The following is a 25,160-nucleotide window of genomic DNA, read 5'->3' on the forward strand; positions in this document are numbered from 1 at the left end:
AATGTCGTCGATGTAGAACCAATCGTGAAGGATAATACAACCAATTTCCCTTCGAATTCGAAAGCACAGGTGGTTTAAGTAACACGCTTATATGCGATTCATACGTTAATTTTGGGCCCAATTATTGTTTGATCTATAATCGTTCATTCCCAGACATTCTATAGACGGTTGTAAGTACTAAAACCGAGATTACTTGCGCTCCTGCGTTCGTATATTCCGTACAGTTTCATGCGAACTTTCGAGGAAAGAACAGCGTAAAGTATACGATGCAAGTAAGAAAATTGTAGACTTTTCGCCAACGTTACAACATACGTCGAAAATAATTGTAAGATATCAATTATATTATTTGACAATTAATTACAGAAATATGATGTTTTTCGCAGGATCAAAAAGACTTGGATCGTGCGGCTGAGGTGTTAGCTTGGAATAAACGACTAATGTCAACTCTGGGCCTTTGGCCTTTCCAATCGAATGATTTTATCTTCTCAATTAACTTTGGCTATTTCAGTTTCTTCATGATTCTGGAATATCTAGATTTCTTTCTCTTCATCGGTGATCTTGAACATGTGATTATGAATTTGACAGAAAACATGGCGTTCTCGCAGATATTTGTGCGAATGAGTATGTTGCGGTTATATAACAATGAAATTGGTGAGATCATAATGGAGGTCATGAAGGACTTTGATAGGACCAATTATAAAACCGTCGAGGAGATAAAGACATTCTTGATCTACAATGCTAGGTCAAAGATCTTCGTTAAGTTACTGATGGCATTTGTTATTCTAACAGCTTCATCATATTATTTAACTCCGATTATAATCATCCTCGGAAGTGGTGAGCTATGTTTAACTTTTTATATAATTTAATTCCAGATCTAGAAGAAGTGCATAAATAAAACAATGTGAAAAAATGAAGAAATAAAGAATTTTGTCAATTTAGATGTATAAAATATCCCGCAATTTTATTATTACTTGCTCTAAAACACACAAGTTTTCAAGTTTTTAACAAATTATTGTTTCATTTAAATCTTTAAAGTCTGCGTAATTCTTTAAGTTTTTCAAAAAGAATGCAGACAAACATTTAATTTGGGATAATTTTTTTTAATATTAATGATAATATTATAGTTAATGTTATAGTTATATATTTTCTCAGGACTACCCAAAATAATGATCAATGAAAATGTGACTCAAATAATTTATTTATTGCCTTATCGTTTTCATCTATTTTATGCGATTGAAAACGTGCATGCGTACATAATTGCATACGTCGTGGAAATGCCATTTGTCTTTGTCAGTGGTTTTGGACAAAGCGCTGCCGATTGTATTATGGTCACCCTTGTTTTTCATATTTGCGGCCAGATGTCGGTTCTTGCTTTGCGCATTAACAATATAGACACCGAATTCCGCAATTGCAAGCGTGAAATGCGACATGTGGTACTCATGCATATAAGATTACTACGGTGAGCTCATATATATACTTTTGTGTGTGTGTGTGTGTGTGTGTGTGTGTGTGTGTGTGTGTGTGTGTGTGTGTGTGTAAAATCTAATTTTATATATATATATAATTTTATATATATATATATATATATGTATATATATATATATATATATATATATATATATATATATATATATATATATATATATATCTATATAATTAGAACATGAAACTGAAAAAATATTTTTAATGCAAAGTGTTTCTGCTCTATATATATATATATAGCTCTATATATATATAGAGCAATAAAGATTTGTTTTATTTAAATTGAAAAAAATAATTTAATAATAATAACTTATATTTATATATCTATATATATATATATATAACAATTTTATTATATTATTATTAAATTATTATTATTAAATTATTTTTTTCAATTTAAATAAAACAAATCTTTATTGGATAAATTCTTTACTTTTCTAATTTCAAAATTATCTTACCTCAATAATATATAAGAACAAAATATCTTAATTATTTATTTAAAAAATTATTTTTATTCTGAACAAATTATAGATATCACTATTGATTTTAAGATATTGTGGAATAACAATAATACAAGTTCAAGTCTTCAGATAAAATTTTAAATTAAAAAAATAATTAAATTTTGCTCATATACAATGAGCAACTATGTAGAATCTTATAAGCTATTTTTGTTAAGAAAAAATAGGTTGACTATAGAGTCGATTTATCAAAAATTTAGTTATATTTAATTTTTTGAAATATATATTTCTTTCTTGTAATAAATTGAAATAAAACCTTAAATTGTATTGTTGTTATTCAAGAAAATTTCGAATATATATCATATATTACATTAGTACAACTTGAAATATGAAATAAATGTCCATTATTAAAAATTTCTCAAGCATTTATATGACATGATGGGACATTTCAGGATGGGAAGAACAATAGAAAAGGCATTTAGTGCAATATTGTTGGCTTATCTTTTAGGAGCTACTTCTCTCGTATGCATTCTTGGTCATCAAATTTTAACAGTGAGTTAATATATTATAGCAATGATTATATAGATATAATATATTTGACACAATTTTCTATTCTTTCAAATTATATAAAGTTTGGAATTAGATACCCAATTTTGGAAAGATTTGATTTGATGAGACAACGCTTGTTATTTCTTTTACTCTAAATATTCTTTACATATTAGACATATATTGAGATTATACCTTCCGCCAAACTGTCATTAAAACATTTTTCTTACTAACAATTTTTATTTTCATAAATGTTTTATGAAAATATTATAATTTTTACTTTTATAAATAATTATATATTAAATTTTCTATTATTAATATATCATATATCATATATCATTAATATATCATATATTCTACATAATACAGTTGCGACACTAATATAGAATAATCGAAGTTTTAACATTAGTTTTCGTGAAGTACTTTTATTTATGCCTTTTTCTTAAAATAGTTTTTCTTTCATAAATCTATTCTTTTAATAAAATAGACTTATAAATGATATGGGAATCCAAACAATATAGATGATTATTATAAATTCAAAAAAGATTCCTTTCGATAATTTAAAAAGAATTCTATAGAAGTATACATTTTTTTAAAATTGTTCTGAAAGGAATTCTAATTATCATATCGTTATTGTCATCCATACAACACATAGAAATATTCATACACATAATGACTAGGATAAGAGTCAGGAAAATATAAGTTCCAGCATATTTTTTATATTGAGACATTTTTAAGAAACAGCAGTGAGAACAATATTTTAGAAATCGATCTAAAATGGGTATTTAATTCTGAATATCGATAGAATATTTTTTAAAAAGTATTACTAATTATATATTTCCATTATTCTGTTAATTATGAGTTATATTAATTTTCGATTTTATGCTAAAAATTTCAAAAATTTTATCTACAGAATTATGCTAAAGGTGAGAGAGGAGTACTTGTGACATTTTTGATATTCCAGTTCTTCGTTCTGCTTATACTCTACGCTCATTGTACTGTCGGTGAAAGTCTTTTAACAGAGGTATTTTATTAAAAAAAAATAAAAAGAGGATTATGCATAAAATATATGATCATTATTTGTATAGAGGATTATGTATAAAATAATAAAATCATTGTTTGTCTATTTAACTCAAATTAGGTTTGTATAAATATGTACAAATAAACTTAAAGTTTTGTGTTTTTACAGAGTGCTAAAGTATGCGAAGCTTTTTATGATTGTCATTGGTATGATATGCCAAAGACAAATACGCGAATGATGATACTATGTATGGCAAGAGCGCAAAAGCCACTCTCTTTAACAGCTGGCAAGTTTACTAACGTTTGCCTGAGTACTTTAACTGATGTAAGTCAATGTTTTATGCATGCAGATTTAAAATTATTCAAATATACAACATTTTGCTTAACTTTGAAAATAGTTCTGCTGCCTATAAAAATACAAAAGTATGGTTCAGAAATAAATTGTTACCAATTGTTTACCAAAATAAAAAGATTATAATATTATTGCTATAATATTATTCCGTTCTTTTCTTAATTTTATTTCTTTCAAGATTTCAAGATTATTGATTTTTCTTTAAAAAGATTATATACAATGTCCTCTATATAATTCATATATTAATCCATCATTTCAAAATTTGATTTTTTAATTTAAAAAAAAAATGTTTCATATAAACATTGTAGAGTTTCGAGGGAGTCATACGTAATTATAATATTGATTTATTCGCAGATGGCGCCACTGTCGAAATTTTTTTATGAATTACATCATTTTTATAAATGAAATCATGTATTTTTTTATTATGTAATATAGTTCTTTTTATTATTCTGGATAGAAAAGAATTAAGGTTAAAAATTAATAATTTTCGAGATATATTATATTTTATATTTCTCGTATATTCTAATATAAAATATTTTGCAAATTTATTTTTTGATATTTATATATTAATATCTTTAAAATATGGATAAAATAATGAAACAAATCAATTGCAAAGGAGATACATAGTTATTTTTAAAAAATTATGGAATTATCAATATAAATACTTTTTTTTAAAAACAATTGCATACTTTCTTTATATCAATCGATTTATCTTATTATTTTTGTCTATATTAATTTAATATACAATTTAATAAACAACTATTATAAAATAAATAATTTACGAAATATTTTATATTTTATGTCAAAGTATGCGAGAATAAAATATAAAATATCTCGAAAGTTACTAACTTTCTGACATTTGTATCTTGATATTTTTCTATTCAAAATAATTAAAAAAATCATATTACGTAACAAAAAATATGATTCCGTTTAAAAAAATGGTTATAAAAAATTTCAAAAGTGGCGCCATCTACGAATGAATCAATGTTGTAATTATGTAACAAAATATTATTTTATAAAAATATTATTTTATATTAAATATTATTTTATATATTTTAAATAAATATATCCTATATTAATTATAATACACAAGAAGTTAATTTTTTTATTTATAATGCAAAAAAATTGATGCTTTCTTTGCCAAATAATAATCACAAATTAAAATAATTTAATAATTTCAGAACATGTATACACGCACCCGCACGATACACGCATATGCATATGTATATATCACTGATTAAATATTTTATTATATTTAAATATTTAATTATATTAAATATTATCAATTTAATAGGTTTTAAAGACATCCATGGGATATTTATCAGTATTACGTTCATTTTTATAAGGTCATCAATGAACAGTGACTTTCTGTATGTAAAGATTATTTATAAATTAATTATGCTCAAATAGAAGTAAATGTACAATAAAAATTATATAATAAATTGTATAATAAAAAGAGAAGATATTATTATTTCTTTTGAAAACTCTGGATTATTATCTATAAAAAATTTAATTATTTAAAAACAAATGTTATATATAAAAATAGATTACTTATTTAAAATTAAAATATCATTTGTATGTATCTAAGAAAATATTTATATTTAGATTACATGAACATTTTCTAATTGAATTACTCAACAGCAGAATGATTAATTTATGGATTTATTATTATCACTTGTAGACAGATTATCGCCGATTTATCTTGGATTTCAGCGTGATATGGCGCTAATATTACTTACAGTTTTACTTCATGCTCTATATTCCTATATCCATAATAAAATATATTGATGTATCACAGATTTCATTTAAAAAAAAATTATTATATATTTCAATATAAAAATGAATACTTTCTTTTAAAAATTACAATAAATAAAATTTAAATTCAATAGTTCAAATTATAACCTATTACAATTTGCAAAACTCATCAAGAGAAGAATAGAGAGACAATTTTACTTTTCACTGATAATGTGAAGTTCAATGTCATTTCAATGTTAAAAAATAATGACACACAGAAAAACATAAACGATAAAATTTAAATGAGCAAACAAGGATTTAAGAGTATAAATATTTTAATTAAAAATCAAAAATTCTGGTGCTTAAAGAAAAGATTGAAAGCACTTAAAACTTATCATCCAAGCTATAAAAAACAAAACATTAATATATTCAGAAAATATACGCTTATGTACATTATGCATATAAGCTAACTTATTCATATTACTTTAATGTAAAATATTGTCATCGCTAATGTTACTGTTTTATATGCAACTATAACTTAAGTATCATACGAAATTATTTATATAAGTAAAATGGCATTAAGGCTGCAGCCATATTGAATTATGACATCGAAACGAGAAATGACATGTAAAAAGTTTCTTACGTCGTATAGCTTTATTTTGTACTTTTCCCTTAAAAACATGATATTATCATATTCTTAAAACTTGTAAAAAATATCAGAAAGTAAGATAATAGATCACGCAAAAGTGTAAAATAATTCTTGAAATAATGGTCATTGCTCAGCTATCAGAAATCACCAGATCACTAGATCTAATTGTCTTTCTAGTATTTTTTACAAGTTTTAAGGGGGCTTTCACCTTTGCCGGCCATAAAATTAGCCTATTTTTACGAATTTTTTAAAGAAAATCTGTTATACATAGAGATATGCGTTTTTTTTTAAGAAATTGTTTAACATTTACACGACAAAAAAAATATTTTTTATTTATAAAAAAATGCGTTTTAATTCCTCCAAATGGTGATTGAAATAGGGGTCATCGGAAAAACACGCCTCCATGGCGTCCGTGATTCAGTCTCTCCAAATAATCTGAAACCAAAAATCCAACGATTTTTATTAATTATATGAGTTTCGCTATGACGTGAACCAGAATAAAGCCAATTGCATGAAATTTATAAAAAATACGGCAGTTTAAAAAAAAATTTTAATTTTTGTCCGAAAAATCTGTTACATTTTTGTCTATAACAAATCGAATTTTTGTTGTAAAAACTTAATCCTGGTTCACGCCATGCGCAAAAGTGTTAGGATTAAGAAAAAAAAACCGCATTTGATTATTATTTTAATTATCTTTATTAGTTTCTTAGTTATCACGGACGCCAGCTCGAAAAACATGGTTTCGAGAAAAACGAGTTTAAAGTTTTAGTTTGACTTTTTTCATATATAACACAAATTTCAGCGCACTTACGGTTAATCTGCAATACCAGGTCCATATAATAGTCCCTCTGCTTCTTCAAAGAAATCGTTTTCTGCCAGTTTCTCCAATCGCCGAGCTGTTCTGGTTTCTTGTGAAGAAATTGAAAAAGAATTTGACGTGCGACGATTTGCCTGCCTCATGCGTTGTCTGTCCTTTTCGTCGGCACATAGCTTTGCTATTAGTCCAATACGGATTCCCAATGTTCATTATTAGCAATAAACTTTTAAATCCGTCATTGAACGTACAGATTGCCAAAAATGCTGCGACAGATATAATTTTTGCACCAGAAAAGACATGTTTCGGCGCAAAGTGCCAGAGAACTGCGTTATAACTTTCGTTATTATTTTGCGTATGCCCCCCGAGATAACATCGCGTTAACAAATCATCATCTGATAAATCTTCATAAATTTTATAAATGACAGTTTGAACGTCAGAAGACAGAGGTGGATCATGATGATAATTTTGAAGCGTGCCGTTAGCTTCTGCGACGCGCCAGCTGCACCAAGAATTTGATCCTGGAGGACAATGAAAATGGGCTCTTTATCGGTTGATATTTTATGATAATATGTCGCCCATAGTGCATTTTTCATGTCGAGCAAAGACTCTGTGTTTCGTCGTATTGCTAATCCATAGTAAATAGTGAGGTCTTTAATTAATTTTTCCGTTAATTTTCCTGCTCTCTTTCCACCAATATCTTTGTGCGATTTTTTGGCATTTCTCAATCTACTCCCCATACGTTTTTGAACGTGTGCAATGCATTCTTTTTTCTTAACCAATAATTTGTCTTCATATGGGTTTTCATTGATTAAACTTTTGAAAGTTTTGCTGTCCCCATCACCTATATAATTTTCGTACATAACGCCGTGTAAATTTTGAGAACGTTGGAACATTTCAATAACGCCGTCGACTTCCATTTTTCCAGCGCTTCCTGAATGATTGATCGTACACTGTTCTGCGTGTTCCTTTTGCCACAATAAATCTTCTATAGAATTGTCATGTTTTCGAAGTGAACATGCTTTACAAAAGCTAGATTTAACCACAACGTCTACTATCTTGTTTGTGTACTTTCCGATCAGTGTAACAACACCAAATAAGAACGAAAAGCCTCTTTTGCTCCATGTACCGTCACCAGATACAGATAAATGTAACGGTTCGTTACCTGCTTTTGTATTTTCATCGATTTCTTCTTTTGCGGCGTTTTTCAAATTAAGATCGTGCACAGCTTGCGCGGCGGTGTAAATGTTATCCATAGCAGTATAGTACATGCGCGTAGTAAAGCCATTGCATAAATCCATTAAACCACAAAATATATTTAAGCCACTCAGACCAATGCCCAAAATGCGCATCACAAACACTATTCATCGATTAATTTCAAACGATCGATTGTTAATAAGAAGACAAGACTCAATGACTCTTTCTATTTTGCAGCTACACTCAACGACTAATTTAAATCCTAATCCCATTTCTCCAGCCTTACTGAAACGAACTTCTTTTTTACATATTTTGCACTCCAGTATTTCAGTTAATTTGGGAAAAATCGATAGAAAACTAATAATACAATAACTTTGCAGCACATCCACTCGCACGTCATGATCACTAGACGTTTGCAGTTTTTTTGCCGATGTACTGGCAAACTCCGTTTCGTTTTCACTTGAATGTTGATTCCCGTAGAATCGCCGTTTCTTTCCTTTTTTTCCAGGTCGAGTACTACTAGTTTTAGAAGTTTTCTTATCGTGGAACATTTTGAGAACACGTTTATTCAACTGACGACAATGCACGACTATGCACGACAAAGAACAAGGTTCAAGCAGTTCTAACGGCTTTCTGTCTGCTCCTAAATTATTTAATATATAGAAGATAACACTAAGGTTCCTTCTGGACTGATAGAAATCAACATCTACCGATTTTCTCTGAATAGTGACCTGAATAGCGTTTACAAGTGCTGCTGCGCTGACGAGCGCTTGGATAGCCCGTGCGCCCTTATGTATTTCAGTTCGTAGCTCCTAGTTAATATTGCGAATTTAAAAAAAATCCTTTTACAGAAATATTCTACACATATGTAGGAATAAAAATAAGCAAAAAAAATTGATTTTTTGAAGCCCCCTTTAAGAATATGAAAATATCATATTTTTAAAAGAAAAGTACAAAATAAAGCTATACGACGCAAGAAATTTTTTACATTTCATTTCTCGCTTCCACTGTCACATAATTCTTGTCACGCCGCGAGACGATCAAGCCTTAATTCTCAGGATTATTTGTGATTGGATAATTTTTCTAACACATTACCTTTCCTAATATTTTACCTGAATATATTATATCTAATACATTAACTTTCCTAATACTTTACCTGAATATATTATAAATTTAGATTTATTTAACATTTCTTTAATAATTCTTAAATTTGTATACATAGGAAGGCTTTGAATTTTTCTCGATGCTAATCAAGGGTAGAATATTGCCTTTAATTTGGAATGAGTAATGTGTACATGTATGTAGCATTGTTATATACATAACATCACATTTAGAGAACAATTTATGTGTTTAATATAAGTGAGTATGTTGTTATTATCTTATATATAATGAAGAATTCAAAAATTATCAGAATACAACAATAATTTAGAAATAATATAATATAATAGTTTATACAAGTAAAACGGCATTAATACAGCCATCATTTTCAGGATTATTCGTAACCTGCGCAAATTTTCCCCAGACAACTTTGCCAGATTGCGTTACAAGACCCAATTCTGAGATATTCACTTCAATAATAGTTCCTTTAGTAATAACACCTAAACTTGTGTACATAGAAGAACTTGGATTTCTTTTTACACCAATGATCGGTAAACAGAATGTTGCTTTTAATTCTGGATGAGTGACGTGTGCAGTTTTGAATCTCAGTGCCATTGGTCTGATAAACCTTTCAAATTTCGGTGGTTTTCTTGTAAAATTCTCTCCAACAAAAGTCACTTTAGTTACCATTCGTTTCCATGATTTCCGCTTTGTTTTTCCACTTCTCACTACTTTAAAAACTTCAGATTCTGATTGTGCTCTGACTTTAGGTATGGGTACATCCCATTTGCCAACTTTTTCTTTACGTTTTTGTTTTATCATATTAGACAGCACTTTCGAACGTTTTGTAACATCACGATCTAGTAGATATACAGGCAATGCTCCATCTGGTAATTTGTCAGATTTCTCCTTGACTTTCTTTTCTTCATGAGCCTTAATCTTCTTCTTCATTTGAATCTTTTCATTACGTCGCTCTTTATTAAATATCTTGGCCTTTATACCACGCAACCTACGAGCTTGCTCAGCTCGTTTATGAGGAGCACGAGCTTCTCTCTTCCTCTTTCTTTCCTCATAGTCTAAACGGCGACCATAGAGTTTACGGTGCCTTTCGATATATTCGTTCTGTGGCATTTTTCTATAGACTTATATTTTCATATAAAATTAATTCTCCCTGAAAAAGAAATTGTTAATATAATAATTTAATATAATTAATTTTGTTATTGAAAAAATTAAGAACAAAATGGAAGAAAATAGCAACTACTTATTTAAAATAATTAATAAAAAAATACATAATTTTGACGAATATTCGTCCAAGTCTTGTTTCTATTAACTATAGCTGTCACAACAAATTGCAAATAATTTACATTGTTAATTACAACATACGTGAATATACAAGATTTGTTTTTGACAACTATTGTATACATATACATTTGTTATAATAAAATAAATATATGATTGAAATATAAATTTGGCGAAAACAAAAAAGTTTAGTGCAACAAGCACCTATTGATGTAACGATCATGACACGTGCATCACCATGTGTATCAGATATTAAAATAGCATAAGCGTGAAAATAAACGCACCGGTTTCAAAATCGATCACTTTTTTTCTAAATTATAAGAAACTGTCAAAAGCTTATCTCCAATCACGCTGCAAGAATTTCTTCTTTTAATAGTGGCTTCAAATAAACACAGCAATCTGCGACAATATCCGATCAAAAAAAAATATTCGGTACAGTTACTTTAATAATTTAGGTCAGCTGCACACAGGACGCGGCAAAGCGACAACGCGACACGCGGCAACGCGGTAGCTAATCACCGTCTTGTTTTCTGATATATAACTTCGTTACATATTAGAAAACAAGACGGTGATTGGCTACCGCGTTGCCGCGTTGTCACGTCCTGTGTGCAGCCGGCCTTAGAGTGTCATGCGTAAGTCCCGGTCTATAATAGGTGATTTAAGCCTTAGCAATAAGAAATGGACAAATCATAGTCAAAGAATAGCAGAATAATCGACGCGATATATTTCAAGAATAGGGTCCCCGATTGATTGGTCGTAGAGTCGTAACGACGCATTGTAGACCTTGCATTACGTCTTAAAGTCACATTGTAGATGCCACTTAACGTTAATTTGTTGACCTGTGTGAAGATAGCCCCCCAACATTGAAAAACATAAAGTTTCTATAGCTCATTCGATTACTCATCGTTTGCACATGTATGTACATTTCAAATTTTCGTTTGCACACTTCTAGTAAAAAAGTTATTAACATTTTCCCATATACTTCCCACATAGTTTTTATCGTATACTTCCCATATAGTTTTCTCATACAATTCCCACATAGTTTTTCCCATATATTTCCCACATAGTTTTTCCCATCTACTTCCCACATAGTTTTAGTTTACCCATCTAGTGCCCTCATCATTTTTCCCATATACTTCCCATATAGTTTTTCCCATCTAATTACCACATAGTTTTTCCCATCTTCTTTCCACATAGTTTTTCTTATCTTCTTCCCACATAGTTTTACCCATCTAGTGCCCTCATCATTTTTCCCATATACTTCCCATATAGTTTTTCCCATCTAATTACCACATAGTTTTTCCCATCTTCTTTCCACATAGTTTTTCTTATCTTCTTCCCACATAGTTTTTCCCATCTAACGCCCACATAGTTTATCCCATCTAGTCTCCATATAGTTTTTCCCATCTTCTTCCCACATAATTTTTCCCATCTAGTCCCTACATAGTTTTTCCCATCTAGTCCCCACATAGTTTTTCCCATCTAGTTCCCACATAGTTTTTCCCATCTAGTTCCCACATAGTTTTTCCCATCTAGTCCCCACATAGTTTTTCCCATCTAGTCCCCACATAGTTTTTCCCATCTATTTCCCACATAGTTTTACCCATCTAGTGCCCTCATCATTTTTCCCATATACTTCCCATATAGTTTTTCTCATCTAATTACCACATAGTTTTTCCCATCTTCTTTCCACATAGTTTTTCCTATCTTCTTCCCACATAATTTTTCCCATCTAACGCCCACATAGTTTATCCCATCTAGTCTCCACATAGTTTTTCCCATCTTCTTCTCACATAGTGTTTCCCATATAGTTCCCACATAGTTTTTCCCATCTAGTTCCCACATAGTTTTTCCCATCTAGTTGCCATATAGTTTTTCCCATCTTTCTCCCACATAGTTTTTCCCATATACTTTCCACATAGTTCTTCCCATATATTTCCCACATAGTTTTTCCCATATACTTCCCACATACTTCCCACATAGTTTTTCCCATATATTTCCACCTGTGAAGATAGCCCCCCAACATTGAAAAACATAAAGTTTCTATAGCTCATTCGATTGCTCATCGTTTGCACATGTATGCACATTTCAAATTTTCGTTTGCACACTTCTAGTAAAAAAGTTATTAACAAAACAAATTTCGTGGGACCATTTTCACATTCACACTCCCCAACTATGAGTAAATTAAATAAAAAATAGCTCAATTGATAGATATTCGTTTGCACTTTGCCAACAGGTCGAATTTTCGTTTGCACACCTCTAGTTAAAAAGTTATTAACAATTAAAGTTAACAAACAAAGTTTTGGGGAGCGGCAGTTCTACAAAAAAAAAATTCGTTTTCATGGATGAATTCCGAAGATATGCGATTCAAAATAGAACCAATCGATAGATATTCGTTTGCACATTGTCAAATAGGTCGATTTTTTGTTTGCACACTTCTAGTTAAAAAGTTATTAACAATTAAAGTTTCAGAAACGAGCGAGTTCGAATTTTTTCAGTTATTACAAGATATAACGTTCAGATACAGATATTAAAGATGAGCGAGAACATGCAATAGATTTATGAGAAATAAACAAGAACCGAAAATGAATGAAAACGCCACAACTTTTTGATTGATATCATTTTAAGCACAATATTTTTGTTTTCACCTCATCTATCGAACTCGCTCATTTCTGAAACTTTAATTGTTAATAACTGTTTAACTAGAAGTGTGCAAACGAAAATTCGACCTGTTGGCAATGTGCAAACGAATATCTATCAATTGAGCTATTTTTTATTTAATTTACTCATAGTTGGGGGGTTAGTGTGAAGATGGCCCCCCGAAATTTGTTTTGTAAATAACTCTTTTACTAGAAGTGTGCAAACGAAAATTCGAAATGTGCATACATGTGCAAACGATGAGCAATCGAATGAACTATAGAAACTTTATGTTTTTCAATGTTGGGGGGCTATCTTCATACAGGTAATTTGTTGTGTCATCATACGACAAATTTTTTAGGCCTCGTTTACAATGCGTGGTGTGTCGATTTCGTGGTCATGAGTAAAAACGGGCCAATCACAAACGAATGTGGAGAGAATACTTGATTGTGATTGACCCGTTTTTACGACTCACGACACGCACCGACACACGACGCATTGTAGACGAGGCCTAAGAATATGGCTGCAAGATAGAAAGACTGGAGAATTGCTGTATTACATGCAACCAATCAACAGGCTTGTACAGCTTGTAAAAAAATTTGTCGTACAACAAATATAATAGTACCTTAAATCCTCCATTAAGTGGAAGCAGTCTATATATGTCGATGGGGATTTACCAGATTTTATATAAAATTAGTCATGTGTCATGTTTATCTGAATGGAGATAACATTTGATAGTTAAGCGTTATTACATAGTGTACATGTTTGTAATTTCTGATATAGTAGTGAATAGTATACTATTAAATACTATTAATAATATAAAACTAATAATATATTAATAATACAAGTTTTATTTACATATCATTAGTTGATATTTTATAAATAATAAGATAATTGTAAATTTATGTAGTATTAGTTATTTTTTAATCTTAAACAGTGTTAATTTATAAAATATGTAAAATATCTATTTGAAGGCTCTTTACTTTTTTTCTTTTTGTAAAAGAATTTGATATAAAGTATAAATCTTTTTTAGTATTTAGATATAAATACTCAACTGAATATAGAAAAGAATGGGTAACTATATATTGTGTATATATATATATATATATATATATATATATATATATATAAAATAGATATACAAGATAGACACTTAATAAATTTCCTTTGTAATAAAAATGTTGCAAATATTTTTAGGTAATTCCTCAAGTAAAACGGAAGAATCTGTAAACAATGAACAAGTAGAACCATCTAATGAAAACAGTTCTGCAATCGCAGATGTGACAGAATCATCTGAGACAAAACCATCGGTGATAGTGCCACCTAAATTTAATACAAAAGATGATTTCATGATGACATGGTTTTCATGGAAGAAGGAATTCTTTTATTACTTGTCAAGTATTGATAAAACCAAAGCCAATATGAGAATGTGGGGTATTTTACTTTTAAATCATATGGGACCTGTTGGTCAAGAGATCCATAGAACATTCCCTTTCTATGAATGCACAATGAATGAGAATGCACAAGAAAACATAAGTAGCTTAATTAAGAAGTTTGATATCTATTACTTGTATGAAGATAAAAAAAGAGATGGTAAAGACATCGATGAATATGTTAATGAATTAAAAGTATGTTAATATAAATATTGATAGCTAATCATGTCTAATCTCGAATGCAGTTTCTATAATAATTTGTATATTTCTTGCAGTCCATTGCTGTTGAACGCGATCATCATAAACCTGAGGTTATTGTGAAAGAGAAAGTTATACAAGACATAAGTACTCAACATTTCACAGGAAAAGCTGCAGTTACCATAAAAAATCATGGGGAACATTGGATACCGTTTTTGAAAAAGCAAAATCTAGCTGTTATTGTTGATGTTTGGAAACAAGTGGAATCAATGACACAAGAGAATGATAAGGCACCAAAACAGGTTTCTTCCTGCACTAAATCTGCTATAATAGAATGTGTTCGATGTGGCACGGAACATGATCGGAAACGATGTCCAGCCTGGGGTGTACAATGCGACAAATGTAAACAATTCAATCACTTCACAGTCAACTGTAAAATCAAGTATGTCAATGATTGTACTAAATGTGGAACAAATCATATTCAATCACGTTGTCCGGCATTTGGCGAACTATGTACAAACTGCGGCAAGATGAATCATTTCATATGGAAATGCCAGATTCCCTTTGTGAATAATTGTCCAAGATGTGGTAAAGGTCATGCAGTAACCGCATGTCCGGCGCAAGGTCAAATTTGTCGTTATTGTAACAAACCAAATCATTTGGAAGAACGATGCACAAGTAGATTAGATAACACTCAATAATGCTTATATTCTCCATTGAAAAGTTTGTTATATACATAAAAAAACGCGCGCGCGTGTGTATATATATATATACATATACATATGTATAAAAGTTTTTGGATGTTTAAAAAGATATTTTATCTATAAAAAGAGATCAGAAATTGTCTTCTCAGATTATGAATTTAAAATATGTATATTGTTGCTATATTTTTATTGTACAATCCTTAGCATTCGTGAAAAAAATCGGGATTGTTTTTATGTACACAATGAAAAACTTCAAAATTTTTTGACAAATACCAAATACCTATCATTACTTATGGAAAGTACGGTATTAAAACATATTTCAAAGTCGGTGAAATCTAAGGAGATAATCTTTGATGTTACTCTTGCTAAAATATAAACTAATATGGATTAATACAAACTGTTGCTATTATTTTTTATAAAAGAAAAGTTGTTTTAAGGATATTGTACATTATAAAAAATAAATCAAAAACGTTTTGAATTATTTATTGGATTAAAAACTGTACATTACGCTTGATCACCAGTCGGCATAGATTTTATAATGTCAGAATTACCAGGATCTGTGATCGAGAGTGTACAGACACGGAAATATTTACCACAAGCTGTACCCAGTTCGATGTTATTCCCCGTGTAATGATGCACACCAGTCTTCGCTAACATTGCATAGTATTCAATCTCCGACTTCCTGTTAAATCGAGATAAATTATGTTTAAAACATTAAAAAATTAAATCTTAATGCCCCATGCACTTACAAGCAGGAGCTGGAGACTACTCCATAGTACTCCTATTTGTTTTCCAATATGCAAATTGATGATTATATCAATATTACTAGTTTCTATTACTGCATCTCTAATGTAATTATTTATTTAATATTTCACTAGATTCTAATAAAATTAAATTACAATAGAATATAATTTTTACAAATATATGTATATATATGTATACATTTATCAAAGATTATATTCATTAAATTTTGAATTAATTCGCTTATAAAAGAAATTGTTTATTTTAAATATGTCAATTTGCCAATACAAAAGGAGTGCTACTTCTCAGTCTCACCTTAGCGGTGGCGTATTGCTAGCAATGATGACCAATTTAGCTTTGCCTTGGCGCAGTGACTTCAGAGTTTGTTTATAACCAAGGACGTATTTACCAGATTTCATAACGAGTGCTAATCTGGTGTTGATGCTCTCCTGAGCCTTTTTCTATATGATCAGGTAATAAAACTCATTACATACATCGATATATATTTAGATTAACTTAATAACTCACATTCTGAAGTAACAAGAAATTATAAATTGTCGATCAGAATAGCGATACGATTTCTAGATTTGAGAAATTGAAAATAGAATCTATATTTCTCATAGTAGGTAGAAGCAAAATTTAGAAAGAATAGCAAAATCAAGCGGTTCCTTTCAGATTACCATGGTACACTCGAGTTTTATATTATTTCAATCAATGTAAAAGCAACGATTTACAGTTAAAACAATTATAATAATGACATAACAAGATCATATCTACGCATATATTGAAAAGCATGAAATTTTGCTACGAGAAAACTTACGGACGAACACGTGGACGTGCAACAGTGTAATTACCTGTTTCTTTTGAGCTACCATTTTTGTGGTTTTATGCTTCCTCGACTGTAATAACATTTATAATTTATTAATCCTCTACATACTTAGAAAACTATATATAAAACACGATATACATATTTCGAAATATAATCTGATATGATATACCTTCTCGTAGGATGAACGCTGAAAGAAAGAATGAGGCCGAACCTAACCGGAACCGTATAAATACCATGAATTACGAATAATATATAGAAGGATATCGACGTTACTGGAGCCGGGATCGCGTTGCTTGAGTTAAAGTACCTTTTCATGTATCATGTATGTATATACTCGTTTTTAGCGACTCGTTTTTAGTAAGCGCTCAGTGATTTTTCAATATGATTGGTCCTTGCCTTTAGATCTTCGTTGAATGTAAGTGTAGAAACCAATCATAATAAAGAAATCATAATAAAGAATGAACGCTCACTGATCTGCTTTCTCTGCTGAACGCAGCCAATAGGTTGTGTGATTAAAGTTGATGCAGAATAATGAACTATGAGTGGTCACTTTTGATCACGTGACCTATTTTGTCACTAAAAGCGAGCGATGAGTGACACATGAAAAGTACCTTTGTTTGTCCACTAATCCGATTGACCTTTCAGGAATGTGCTCACGTTGTCTGATCGTTTTGCACTTTCTGTACTCAGATTCTTTTTGCCGCTGAAAAAAAGAATGAATCTATAAGTGTCGGTCCACAATAAGTATTTAATCTTTAAGCCATAAGAAATTGACTAATCATAGTCGAGTATTCTTTTCATATTCGATTATAATTGGTCAATTTCTTACTTCTTAAAGCTTAAATCACCTATTGTGGACCGACACTAATGTAAGCTCGAAATGATTTGTCAGATGACACCGGATAATCGCCGAATAATTGTAACCTCCGATCTGCTCCGATCGTGAACCTTTGTTCCTGTGTTTGTACTATGAACTGATGTTGTTATGAAATGAATAAGTTTTACGTGACGTAACAGCAATGTTGTTTGCGGATGGGAATAACATCTTTAGAGAGAGAGGAACACGTAATTACGGTGTGATAAGATAAGCCGTAAGATGAACCTTGGATTAGATAATACAAGTATGACGGTATCGCAGACATTTACTTAAGATACTACGGTAATCTAATCCTTTCATGCTGTATTATTAATTTATATGTATTTATATAAAATTGTATTGGTAAATTGTATGTAATTATTTATGTTCATTTTTATTAATGTATATTAATTTTAATTTCAATTCAATACTGTCTATCTTTTTCTAATTTATAGAATTAAAAAAAGATAAAAAGTAAATAAAAGAGTTTAAAGTTAATCTATATTAATAGAAATGGATATAAAGTAACAAATAGGATAAATCAATAATCTGGTTCTTCTGAGTTCTCTTTACATGTTGATAAATTTATTAAAATTATTAAATAACTAAATATATTGAAAGATATCCATATAATGATACAAATTGAGAAATCCTTAAATAAGCATAAACTTATGAGAAACTAATCATTAGTTTTTACCAATATAGATTAACTTTAATTTCGGTTTAATTTATCTATTATTTTTTTAAATTTATATAACTAAAAAGGTAATAATTAGAATTGAGATTAAAGTTCTGTATTGATCAAAATGGACTTATAGAGCCTAATCTATAACTCTTAATAACATATCATTATTGTTTCATTCAATTGTATAATTAATGTACAACTTTTCTATCATATATTTGCATAATGATAATATAACAATAAATAAACTGTTAAGAAAGTTATTAAGAAATTATTATAAAATAAGCCTATAAAATTTCACATATGTATGGAATATATATATATATATATATATATATATATATATATATAAATATAAAAGAAAGAAATGATTTGTATATTTTAGTAAGAAATAATTTGTACATTTCTAGTAAAGCAGAAATGATAAAACTTTGTTTTATACAAATAGAAGTGAATAAATTTCTTTATATTATGCATTTTTAATGTAGATTGGTTTTATATTTGTATGTTTATTAAAAACTGATTCAATTTATTGTAATATACTAATTTTCAAATTTTCTTTTCAAAAATTTTCTATAAATTTTGTTAAAGAGCTCTCTAGAGTGAATATAATTTTTATCTAGTAATATTGCATATGAGTATATTATTTTATATAAGTATTTGAAGTATGTGTTTATTTCTTGCTGTAGATATATCAATATGGAGCTCAAATGTGCAATTCAGACATACGATTGGGGGAAGTTTGGTATGGATAGTATCGTTTCAGCTTTGATGAAGTCAGCCAATGCTGATTTTATAGTGGATGAGCAAAAGACTTATGCAGAATTATGGATGGGCACTCACGAAAATGGCCCATCATATCTCAAGGGCACAGATATCTCATTACAAAAATATATTGAAGAAAATACTGAGGTGTTAGGCAGTGATGTAGTACAAATATTTGGCTCCAACTTGCCTTTTCTCTTTAAAGTTTTGTCTATAAATAAGGCTTTGTCCATTCAAGTGCATCCAAATAAGGTAATGACACATTTTCCTCCACTATACATAAAAATAATTTGTTATAATCAACTTGTAACTTTTCAGGAGAAAGCGATAGAACTGCATAAATTATATTCGAACATCTACAAAGATCCGAATCACAAACCGGAGCTAGCGATAGCTTTGAGTCCGTTTGAAGCGCTCTGCGGATTCCGTCCAATTGATGAGATAAGGGATTATCTGAATAACATACCAGAATTACTCGCTGTCGTAGGGGAGAACAATATAAATCGTCTATTTCAAGCAACCGATTCCACAATCAACGCTGCTTTACAACAATGTTTTCATAGTCTTATGACTTGTGATTCCAATGAAGTGACACGACAATTGAGAAATTTGATAGACAGATTATATAATATAGGTAATGATTTCTATATGTATATAATATCCAATAAATCATGGTATGAAATATGAAATAAAATTCTGCGTGAAAAGTATATAATTTTTCGATACTTTTTTCTTTTGGAATAATTTTCTTAATACTTATATCATGATTTATCGAATAAATCGCGCTTCTTCCTTATTGGAAGGATTTTTTGTTAGAAAGTATAATCATATTTAGTCGCTCTCAGACGATTCTTATAGGCAATGGATAAAAGCCGATCTGTTAAAGCGTCTACACGCGGATTATCCTGGAGACGTAGGCTGTTTTACAATATATTTTTTTAATTATATAATAATGCAGCCAGGTGAAGCTATATACATCGGGCCAAATGTACCTCATGCGTATCTTTCTGGCGGTAAATACTTAAAACTTAATATGCATATAAATAATAAAAATATGAACAATTTATTGAATTTTTATCCGATTTTTAGATTGCATAGAATGCATGGCATGTTCGGATAATGTAGTAAGAGCTGGACTCACACCAAAACCAAAAGACATACCAACTTTAATCCAAATATTATCATTTGAATGTGAATCACCTTCTGCCAGGAAGCTTCAACCATCCCGAGAAGATGTGTTTACCGAGGTTTTTCGTCCGCCAGTTTCAGAATTTGCAGTCGCTAAAATTACTGTTAGTTTTGTTACCTCATCATATTATCAATCACAAATAATTCAACTGTATTGCATGTATAAATTTATCTTAAATATATTTGCAGTTACCACCTGGACGACCATTTTACAATTTAAAACCTAGGAATTCGGCCAGCATCTTGTTATTAGTAAGTGGTAAAGCAGAAATATCCTCTCAAATTTTTTCTCGTGGTTCTGTTTTGTTTATTCCTGCCAATAATGAAGTAGAGATTAAAGTTTTATGTGGTTGTCATCCCATGTTGATGTTTCAAGCATTTCCAAATATTTGAGGATATGGAAAGTTTAACCAACAAATATTGCATAATATATTTGGGAAGTGCAAAATATAATTAATCTTTGGCATTTAAAGTAATTAGTACATATTAAACTTCAATATGCATATAGTCATGTAAATATTAGGTGTACAAAAAAGTTCTGAGCTTTAGATTTCATACAACCGAAATAACAATTTAAATTTTATATATCTTCCCGCTCTTTTGCGGTTTTAAAGCGTTGACATTTGGCCTTCTAAAATGCTATACGGTTTGGCATTTGATGCACATAATCTCAAAAATCAGTAGTGTTCATGATGGCAATAACAAAAGAGCATATTCGATTTTCCATCCACTTCGCGTTTCATCTGAAGAAAAATGCTGCAGAAGCCACTGCAATGATTTGTGCTGCATATGGAAAGAACACTGTAAGTCATACTACATGTAAAGATAGTATCAAAAATTTCGCCAAGAAGATTTCAGTCTTGAAGATGAACCGCGTGCTGGACGCCCTCAAAAGATTGAAACGGACGAATTGCAAGCACTGCTGGATATAAACTCTGCGCAAACTGAAAAGGAGCTTGCAGAACAGCTTGGCGTTACGCAGCAAACCATTTCCGTACGTTTACATACGATGGGAAAGGTTCAGAAGGAAGACAGATGGGTTCCGCATGAATTGTCCGACAACAAAAATCGTCGGCGTGACACTGCACTCACTTTGCTTTCAAAGTTCCGGAAAAAAGATTTTTTGTTTTCAAAAGATTTTCTCACAAAATCATTACAGGCGATGAAAAGTGGATTCTTTATGATAACTCTAAACGTAGAAAATCATGGGTTGATCCTGGTCAACCTTCGACATCGACGCCAAAACCCAATATCCATGCCAAGAAGGTTTTGCTCTGTATCTGGTAGGATTGGAAAGGTGTGTTGTATTACGAGTTGTTACAATCGGGTGAAACAATCACGGCAGACCGCTACCAACAACAATTGACCAATTTGAGCGATGCATTAGAAGAAAAGAGGCCATTTAGGCCAAGGACGTCGTAAAATGATCTTGCTTCATGACAATGCTCGACCACATGTTGCGAAAGCGACTCAGGACCATATCTTTGCGTTAGGCTGGGAACTTCTCCCGTACTTCCGATTACTACCTATTCCAATCGCTGCAGCATCATTTGGCTGATACACATTTCGTGAGATTTGAAGAGATACGAAAATTTGATGACTATCGCTTCCGGTGAGCTTCTATCGTCAAGGAATTCGCAAGCTACCCGAAAGATGGCAAAAGGTCGTTGATGCAAACAGGGAATATTTCGCTGATTAATATTTTTTTGTTTTTGAATAAAGATTGAATTTTACAAAAAAAAAGCTCAGAACTTTTTTGTACACCTAAAGATTTTTCTAACTATTTAGAGTTCAGAAACAAAAAGAAGGAACAAGGAATAAGGAACAAGAAATTAAAAATAGAGAATCAAGTTTTGACATATAATCCATATTTTAATATGTAATTAAAAAAAGAATACCAAAGTGTTCTTTCATTAGTCGAAAATAATGTTCCATATTTCTAATTCTTTATATTTAATTCTATATTCCTTATTCTCGTTCATTATGTCTGAACCCTTACTAATGTACATGACTTTCTCAGGGGAACATGAAGAGCACTTGAGGAGCGTAATTATGAACTTTACATTCTTTCGAAATGTTTTTTGTACAGCAACTATATTATAAGAATCTCGATAAAATTTACTTAAAGTAATAAATAAACATATACAGAAATATGTATATACAAATAATTAAGAAATAGTCAGTCATCTTCTGAATCATTGCCTTTCTTCGAAGTGCTCTCTACAGATTTTTCATCTTCTTTATAATGTCGATATTCTGGTTTCAATTCCCACATGTTTCTGTGAGGATTTTTCAAATTATAATTACAAACTTCATTGAGTATTTCTTTAAGATAAACCTGAAATTTATATACTATTTAAATGTTAAATGTTAGATGAATCTTTCAAAATAAATTGTATTTTAAATTATTGGATAAATAAATAGAAAATATATTTACAATAGGTTGCCTTGTGATTTTTACGAGGTCCCTTATATTATAATACTGATGTTTTTCAAATGCTGCAAAAAGCATATCTAGTACAGCATCCTTGTCATCTCTCATTTTCTTTCCTTCTGCTTTCTTCTTTTCCGCATACTCAATCTGTAAAATGTTACTTGCATATGATAAGATCGATTTAATAGTATTAAAAGAAAAATTGAAATAATGTTTACATTGTGTTTGTGGTCAGACACAGGCTTGAAGTTTTGCACAACTCTATCTAATTGTTGGACTTGTCTTTGTGGCACTGAGGCTCTCTTGATACTTTCTAATTTCAACTTCATGTAACAATTATCAGCTAAAAATATTTTTTATAACAGGTTATATTTCTAAAAAACTAATCGCTATTCATATTTATGTATAAGTAGTATACCATATGGTCTGCATTCTAATTTTTGTACAATTCTTCCTTCCATAAAGAGTTTTTCTGTTTCTGGAATAATTGCATCTGAGCTTGCAGTGGCTGTAAAATCAATAAGTATTGCTGAAAATGTTTAATTAATTAAATTTAGAAATTTCATTAAACTTACGGGCAACATGAGAAAATACTCCTAGCATTTGTCTGGTAACTGTTGTGACATCTAACCTATGTTGTTTTGGTATTTCTCCTTCTCCAGGCTCTTTCAAGGCTAGGACAGCTTCCGATAACTTGAGAGATACTTCAGCTTTCTGTCCAGGATGTCTAGAGAGAATAGAGATAGGCAGAAATTAGAATCTGCATATTTTCTTTATGTAAAAAATAATGGAATTATATAAATAAAACTGAATATCTTTTAATGTTTATTTAAGAAAACAAATATCTCATATAAAAAGAATTAATTTTTATATATTTAATAATAATAATAATTATATACATTATTTGTTTTTATAAAATGTTTGTTTATATAAAATATGACAATACAAATCTCATATACATCGATTCTAAATTTACATAGCTGTTTGATTATGCATACTAAATAACAACGCAGCAAATAAGATAAAAAAATAGTCATATAATGAAAGCAAAAGAGATCAGAAGTATGATATTCTATGAAAGAAATGGTTTTAAGTAGAAGAAAAACTTACTTAGTGATTTTCAACTTGCCGACTTCTATATTGCCAGGTGCCTTTTCCCACTTGTTAGCTATGTACTTAGGTACTTTGACGAGCCACACACCGCGGCCAGCGTTACTTAAATCTAATTCCTTTTCCGTGTGCGAGGCATGTACGTTCACAGACATTATTGCTATTATTTTTTCAATGCCGTGTTTGTATGTGACAAAAGAAAAATGTCTACTTCTTTTTCTCAATAATGTAATCGTTGTATTATTCCTTGCAAAATATGAATGAGAAAACAAAACTATCTAAAATTATTTAAAATTAATCGAAATTGACTTAAAGTTGATTTAAATTTATAAATCAAGAGATCCTTGAACTCATTTAAAACTTTTAATTCGAACTCTAGAATTTCCAGAGAAACAATCCGAATCGATCTGAAACCGAACTAAACTGATCTGAAATTGAACTGAAACTACTTCCATCAAGATTCGATATCCAATCTACGGTGCGGTTAACTTGATGCTACAAATTCTTTGAAATATTTGATTGGTTAATTCATAAAATTCTTTGTTCTGAATGATCAATTAAACTCTTCGAAGTTTTGTAAGACTTGGGCCGGTATTCACAGCTCATTATATTTAGGGTACGGTCAAGGACTTACAAATACTTTGAAGCACTTTTTGATTAGTGCATTAGTAAAATTCTTTGTTTTGATTGGACAATCAAACGCTTCGAAACATTTGTAGTGTTAGGCTGGTGTCCCATCGTAATTTGTCCATAAATTTAACAGATTATATATATTTATATATATATATATATATATATATAAAATTTATATATATATATATATAGAAAATATAAGTTCGTTATATTTAATAACGACAGTTTGATCGTCTTAAATAAGCTCATACAACTAACTTAAGATCACTTTCACTTCTGGTTAATGTAATCGTTTGATTAT

At 30.0% G+C, this 25,160-nt stretch overlaps 6 protein-coding genes and 1 pseudogene across 16 annotated transcripts; 3 read left to right on the forward strand and 4 right to left on the reverse strand.

The window, feature by feature from the left end:
* Window positions 1-198: 198 nt before the first annotated feature.
* On the forward strand, window positions 199-5,375 carry LOC105430554 (odorant receptor 4-like). Of its 3 annotated transcripts, none has more exons than XM_089076790.1 (7): window positions 199-272; window positions 384-834; window positions 1,153-1,459; window positions 2,393-2,492; window positions 3,400-3,510; window positions 3,676-3,831; window positions 5,040-5,375. In XM_089076790.1, exons 1-7 carry the CDS (start codon window positions 267-269, stop codon window positions 5,097-5,099), a joined length of 1,191 nt encoding a protein of 396 aa, XP_088932916.1. In that variant the 5' UTR covers window positions 199-266; the 3' UTR covers window positions 5,100-5,375. The 3 variants fall into 3 exon arrangements, with proteins under 3 accessions (XP_088932916.1, XP_088932917.1, XP_011642475.2); XM_089076791.1 differs by having other exon boundaries at window positions 5,153-5,375; XM_011644173.2 differs by lacking the exon at window positions 5,040-5,375 and having other exon boundaries at window positions 3,676-3,998.
* A 129-nt stretch (window positions 5,376-5,504) lies between these two features.
* On the reverse strand, window positions 5,505-9,362 carry LOC105430408 (uncharacterized; annotated as a pseudogene). The gene is made up of 2 exons (XR_016139225.1): window positions 7,053-9,362; window positions 5,505-6,676 (listed from the first exon to the last, which is right to left on the reverse strand). The product of XR_016139225.1 is annotated as an uncharacterized LOC105430408 (transcript).
* A 140-nt stretch (window positions 9,363-9,502) lies between these two features.
* Window positions 9,503-11,139, reverse strand: Ip259 (NSA2 ribosome biogenesis factor-like IP259). 2 transcript variants are annotated; one of them, XM_011643953.3, is made up of 2 exons: window positions 10,854-11,139; window positions 9,503-10,521 (listed from the first exon to the last, which is right to left on the reverse strand). In XM_011643953.3, the coding sequence occupies exon 2, from the start codon at window positions 10,479-10,481 to the stop codon at window positions 9,702-9,704; it is 780 nt and encodes a 259-aa protein (XP_011642255.2). In that variant the 5' UTR covers window positions 10,482-10,521; window positions 10,854-11,139; the 3' UTR covers window positions 9,503-9,701. The 2 variants fall into 2 exon arrangements, with proteins under 2 accessions (XP_011642255.2, XP_011642254.2); XM_011643952.2 differs by having other exon boundaries at window positions 10,934-11,136.
* Window positions 11,140-13,831: 2,692 nt separating this feature from the next.
* Window positions 13,832-16,102, forward strand: LOC105430405 (uncharacterized). 4 transcript variants are annotated; one of them, XM_011643951.3, is made up of 4 exons: window positions 13,834-14,049; window positions 14,320-14,360; window positions 14,484-14,914; window positions 14,995-16,102. In XM_011643951.3, the coding sequence occupies exons 2-4, from the start codon at window positions 14,357-14,359 to the stop codon at window positions 15,616-15,618; spliced, it is 1,059 nt and encodes a 352-aa protein (XP_011642253.2). In that variant the 5' UTR covers window positions 13,834-14,049; window positions 14,320-14,356; the 3' UTR covers window positions 15,619-16,102. The 4 variants fall into 4 exon arrangements, with proteins under 4 accessions (XP_088932920.1, XP_011642253.2, XP_088932921.1 ...); XM_089076795.1 differs by having other exon boundaries at window positions 13,834-14,043; XM_089076796.1 differs by having other exon boundaries at window positions 13,834-14,023.
* RpL30 (ribosomal protein L30) lies at window positions 16,089-17,511 on the reverse strand. Its single transcript, XM_011643949.3, has 4 exons — window positions 17,361-17,511; window positions 17,217-17,261; window positions 16,678-16,823; window positions 16,089-16,303 (listed from the first exon to the last, which is right to left on the reverse strand). The coding sequence occupies exons 2-4, from the start codon at window positions 17,235-17,237 to the stop codon at window positions 16,126-16,128; spliced, it is 345 nt and encodes a 114-aa protein (XP_011642251.1). The 5' UTR covers window positions 17,238-17,261; window positions 17,361-17,511; the 3' UTR covers window positions 16,089-16,125.
* A 430-nt stretch (window positions 17,512-17,941) lies between these two features.
* Mpi (mannose phosphate isomerase) lies at window positions 17,942-23,121 on the forward strand. Of its 3 annotated transcripts, XM_011643946.3 has the most exons (7): window positions 17,942-18,350; window positions 19,419-19,746; window positions 19,813-20,128; window positions 20,340-20,507; window positions 20,584-20,786; window positions 20,872-20,934; window positions 22,703-23,121. In XM_011643946.3, the coding sequence occupies exons 2-7, from the start codon at window positions 19,429-19,431 to the stop codon at window positions 22,721-22,723; spliced, it is 1,089 nt and encodes a 362-aa protein (XP_011642248.1). In that variant the 5' UTR covers window positions 17,942-18,350; window positions 19,419-19,428; the 3' UTR covers window positions 22,724-23,121. The 3 variants fall into 3 exon arrangements, with proteins under 3 accessions (XP_011642248.1, XP_011642247.1, XP_088932918.1); XM_011643945.3 differs by having other exon boundaries at window positions 20,872-23,121; XM_089076792.1 differs by having other exon boundaries at window positions 19,419-20,128; window positions 20,872-23,121.
* TfIIFbeta (transcription factor TFIIFbeta) lies at window positions 22,534-24,688 on the reverse strand. 2 transcript variants are annotated; one of them, XM_089076800.1, is made up of 6 exons: window positions 24,227-24,688; window positions 23,692-23,843; window positions 23,535-23,624; window positions 23,335-23,459; window positions 23,120-23,263; window positions 22,534-23,034 (listed from the first exon to the last, which is right to left on the reverse strand). In XM_089076800.1, the coding sequence occupies exons 1-6, from the start codon at window positions 24,379-24,381 to the stop codon at window positions 22,975-22,977; spliced, it is 726 nt and encodes a 241-aa protein (XP_088932926.1). In that variant the 5' UTR covers window positions 24,382-24,688; the 3' UTR covers window positions 22,534-22,974. The 2 variants fall into 2 exon arrangements, with proteins under 2 accessions (XP_088932926.1, XP_011642250.1); XM_011643948.3 differs by having other exon boundaries at window positions 22,534-23,020; window positions 24,227-24,685.
* Between the last annotated feature and the right edge of the window lie 472 nt (window positions 24,689-25,160).

This window comes from Pogonomyrmex barbatus, unplaced genomic scaffold, assembly GCF_055798465.1.
Source record: "Pogonomyrmex barbatus isolate J1 unplaced genomic scaffold, ASM5579846v1 scaffold2, whole genome shotgun sequence".
Lineage (NCBI taxonomy): Eukaryota > Metazoa > Arthropoda > Insecta > Hymenoptera > Formicidae > Pogonomyrmex > Pogonomyrmex barbatus.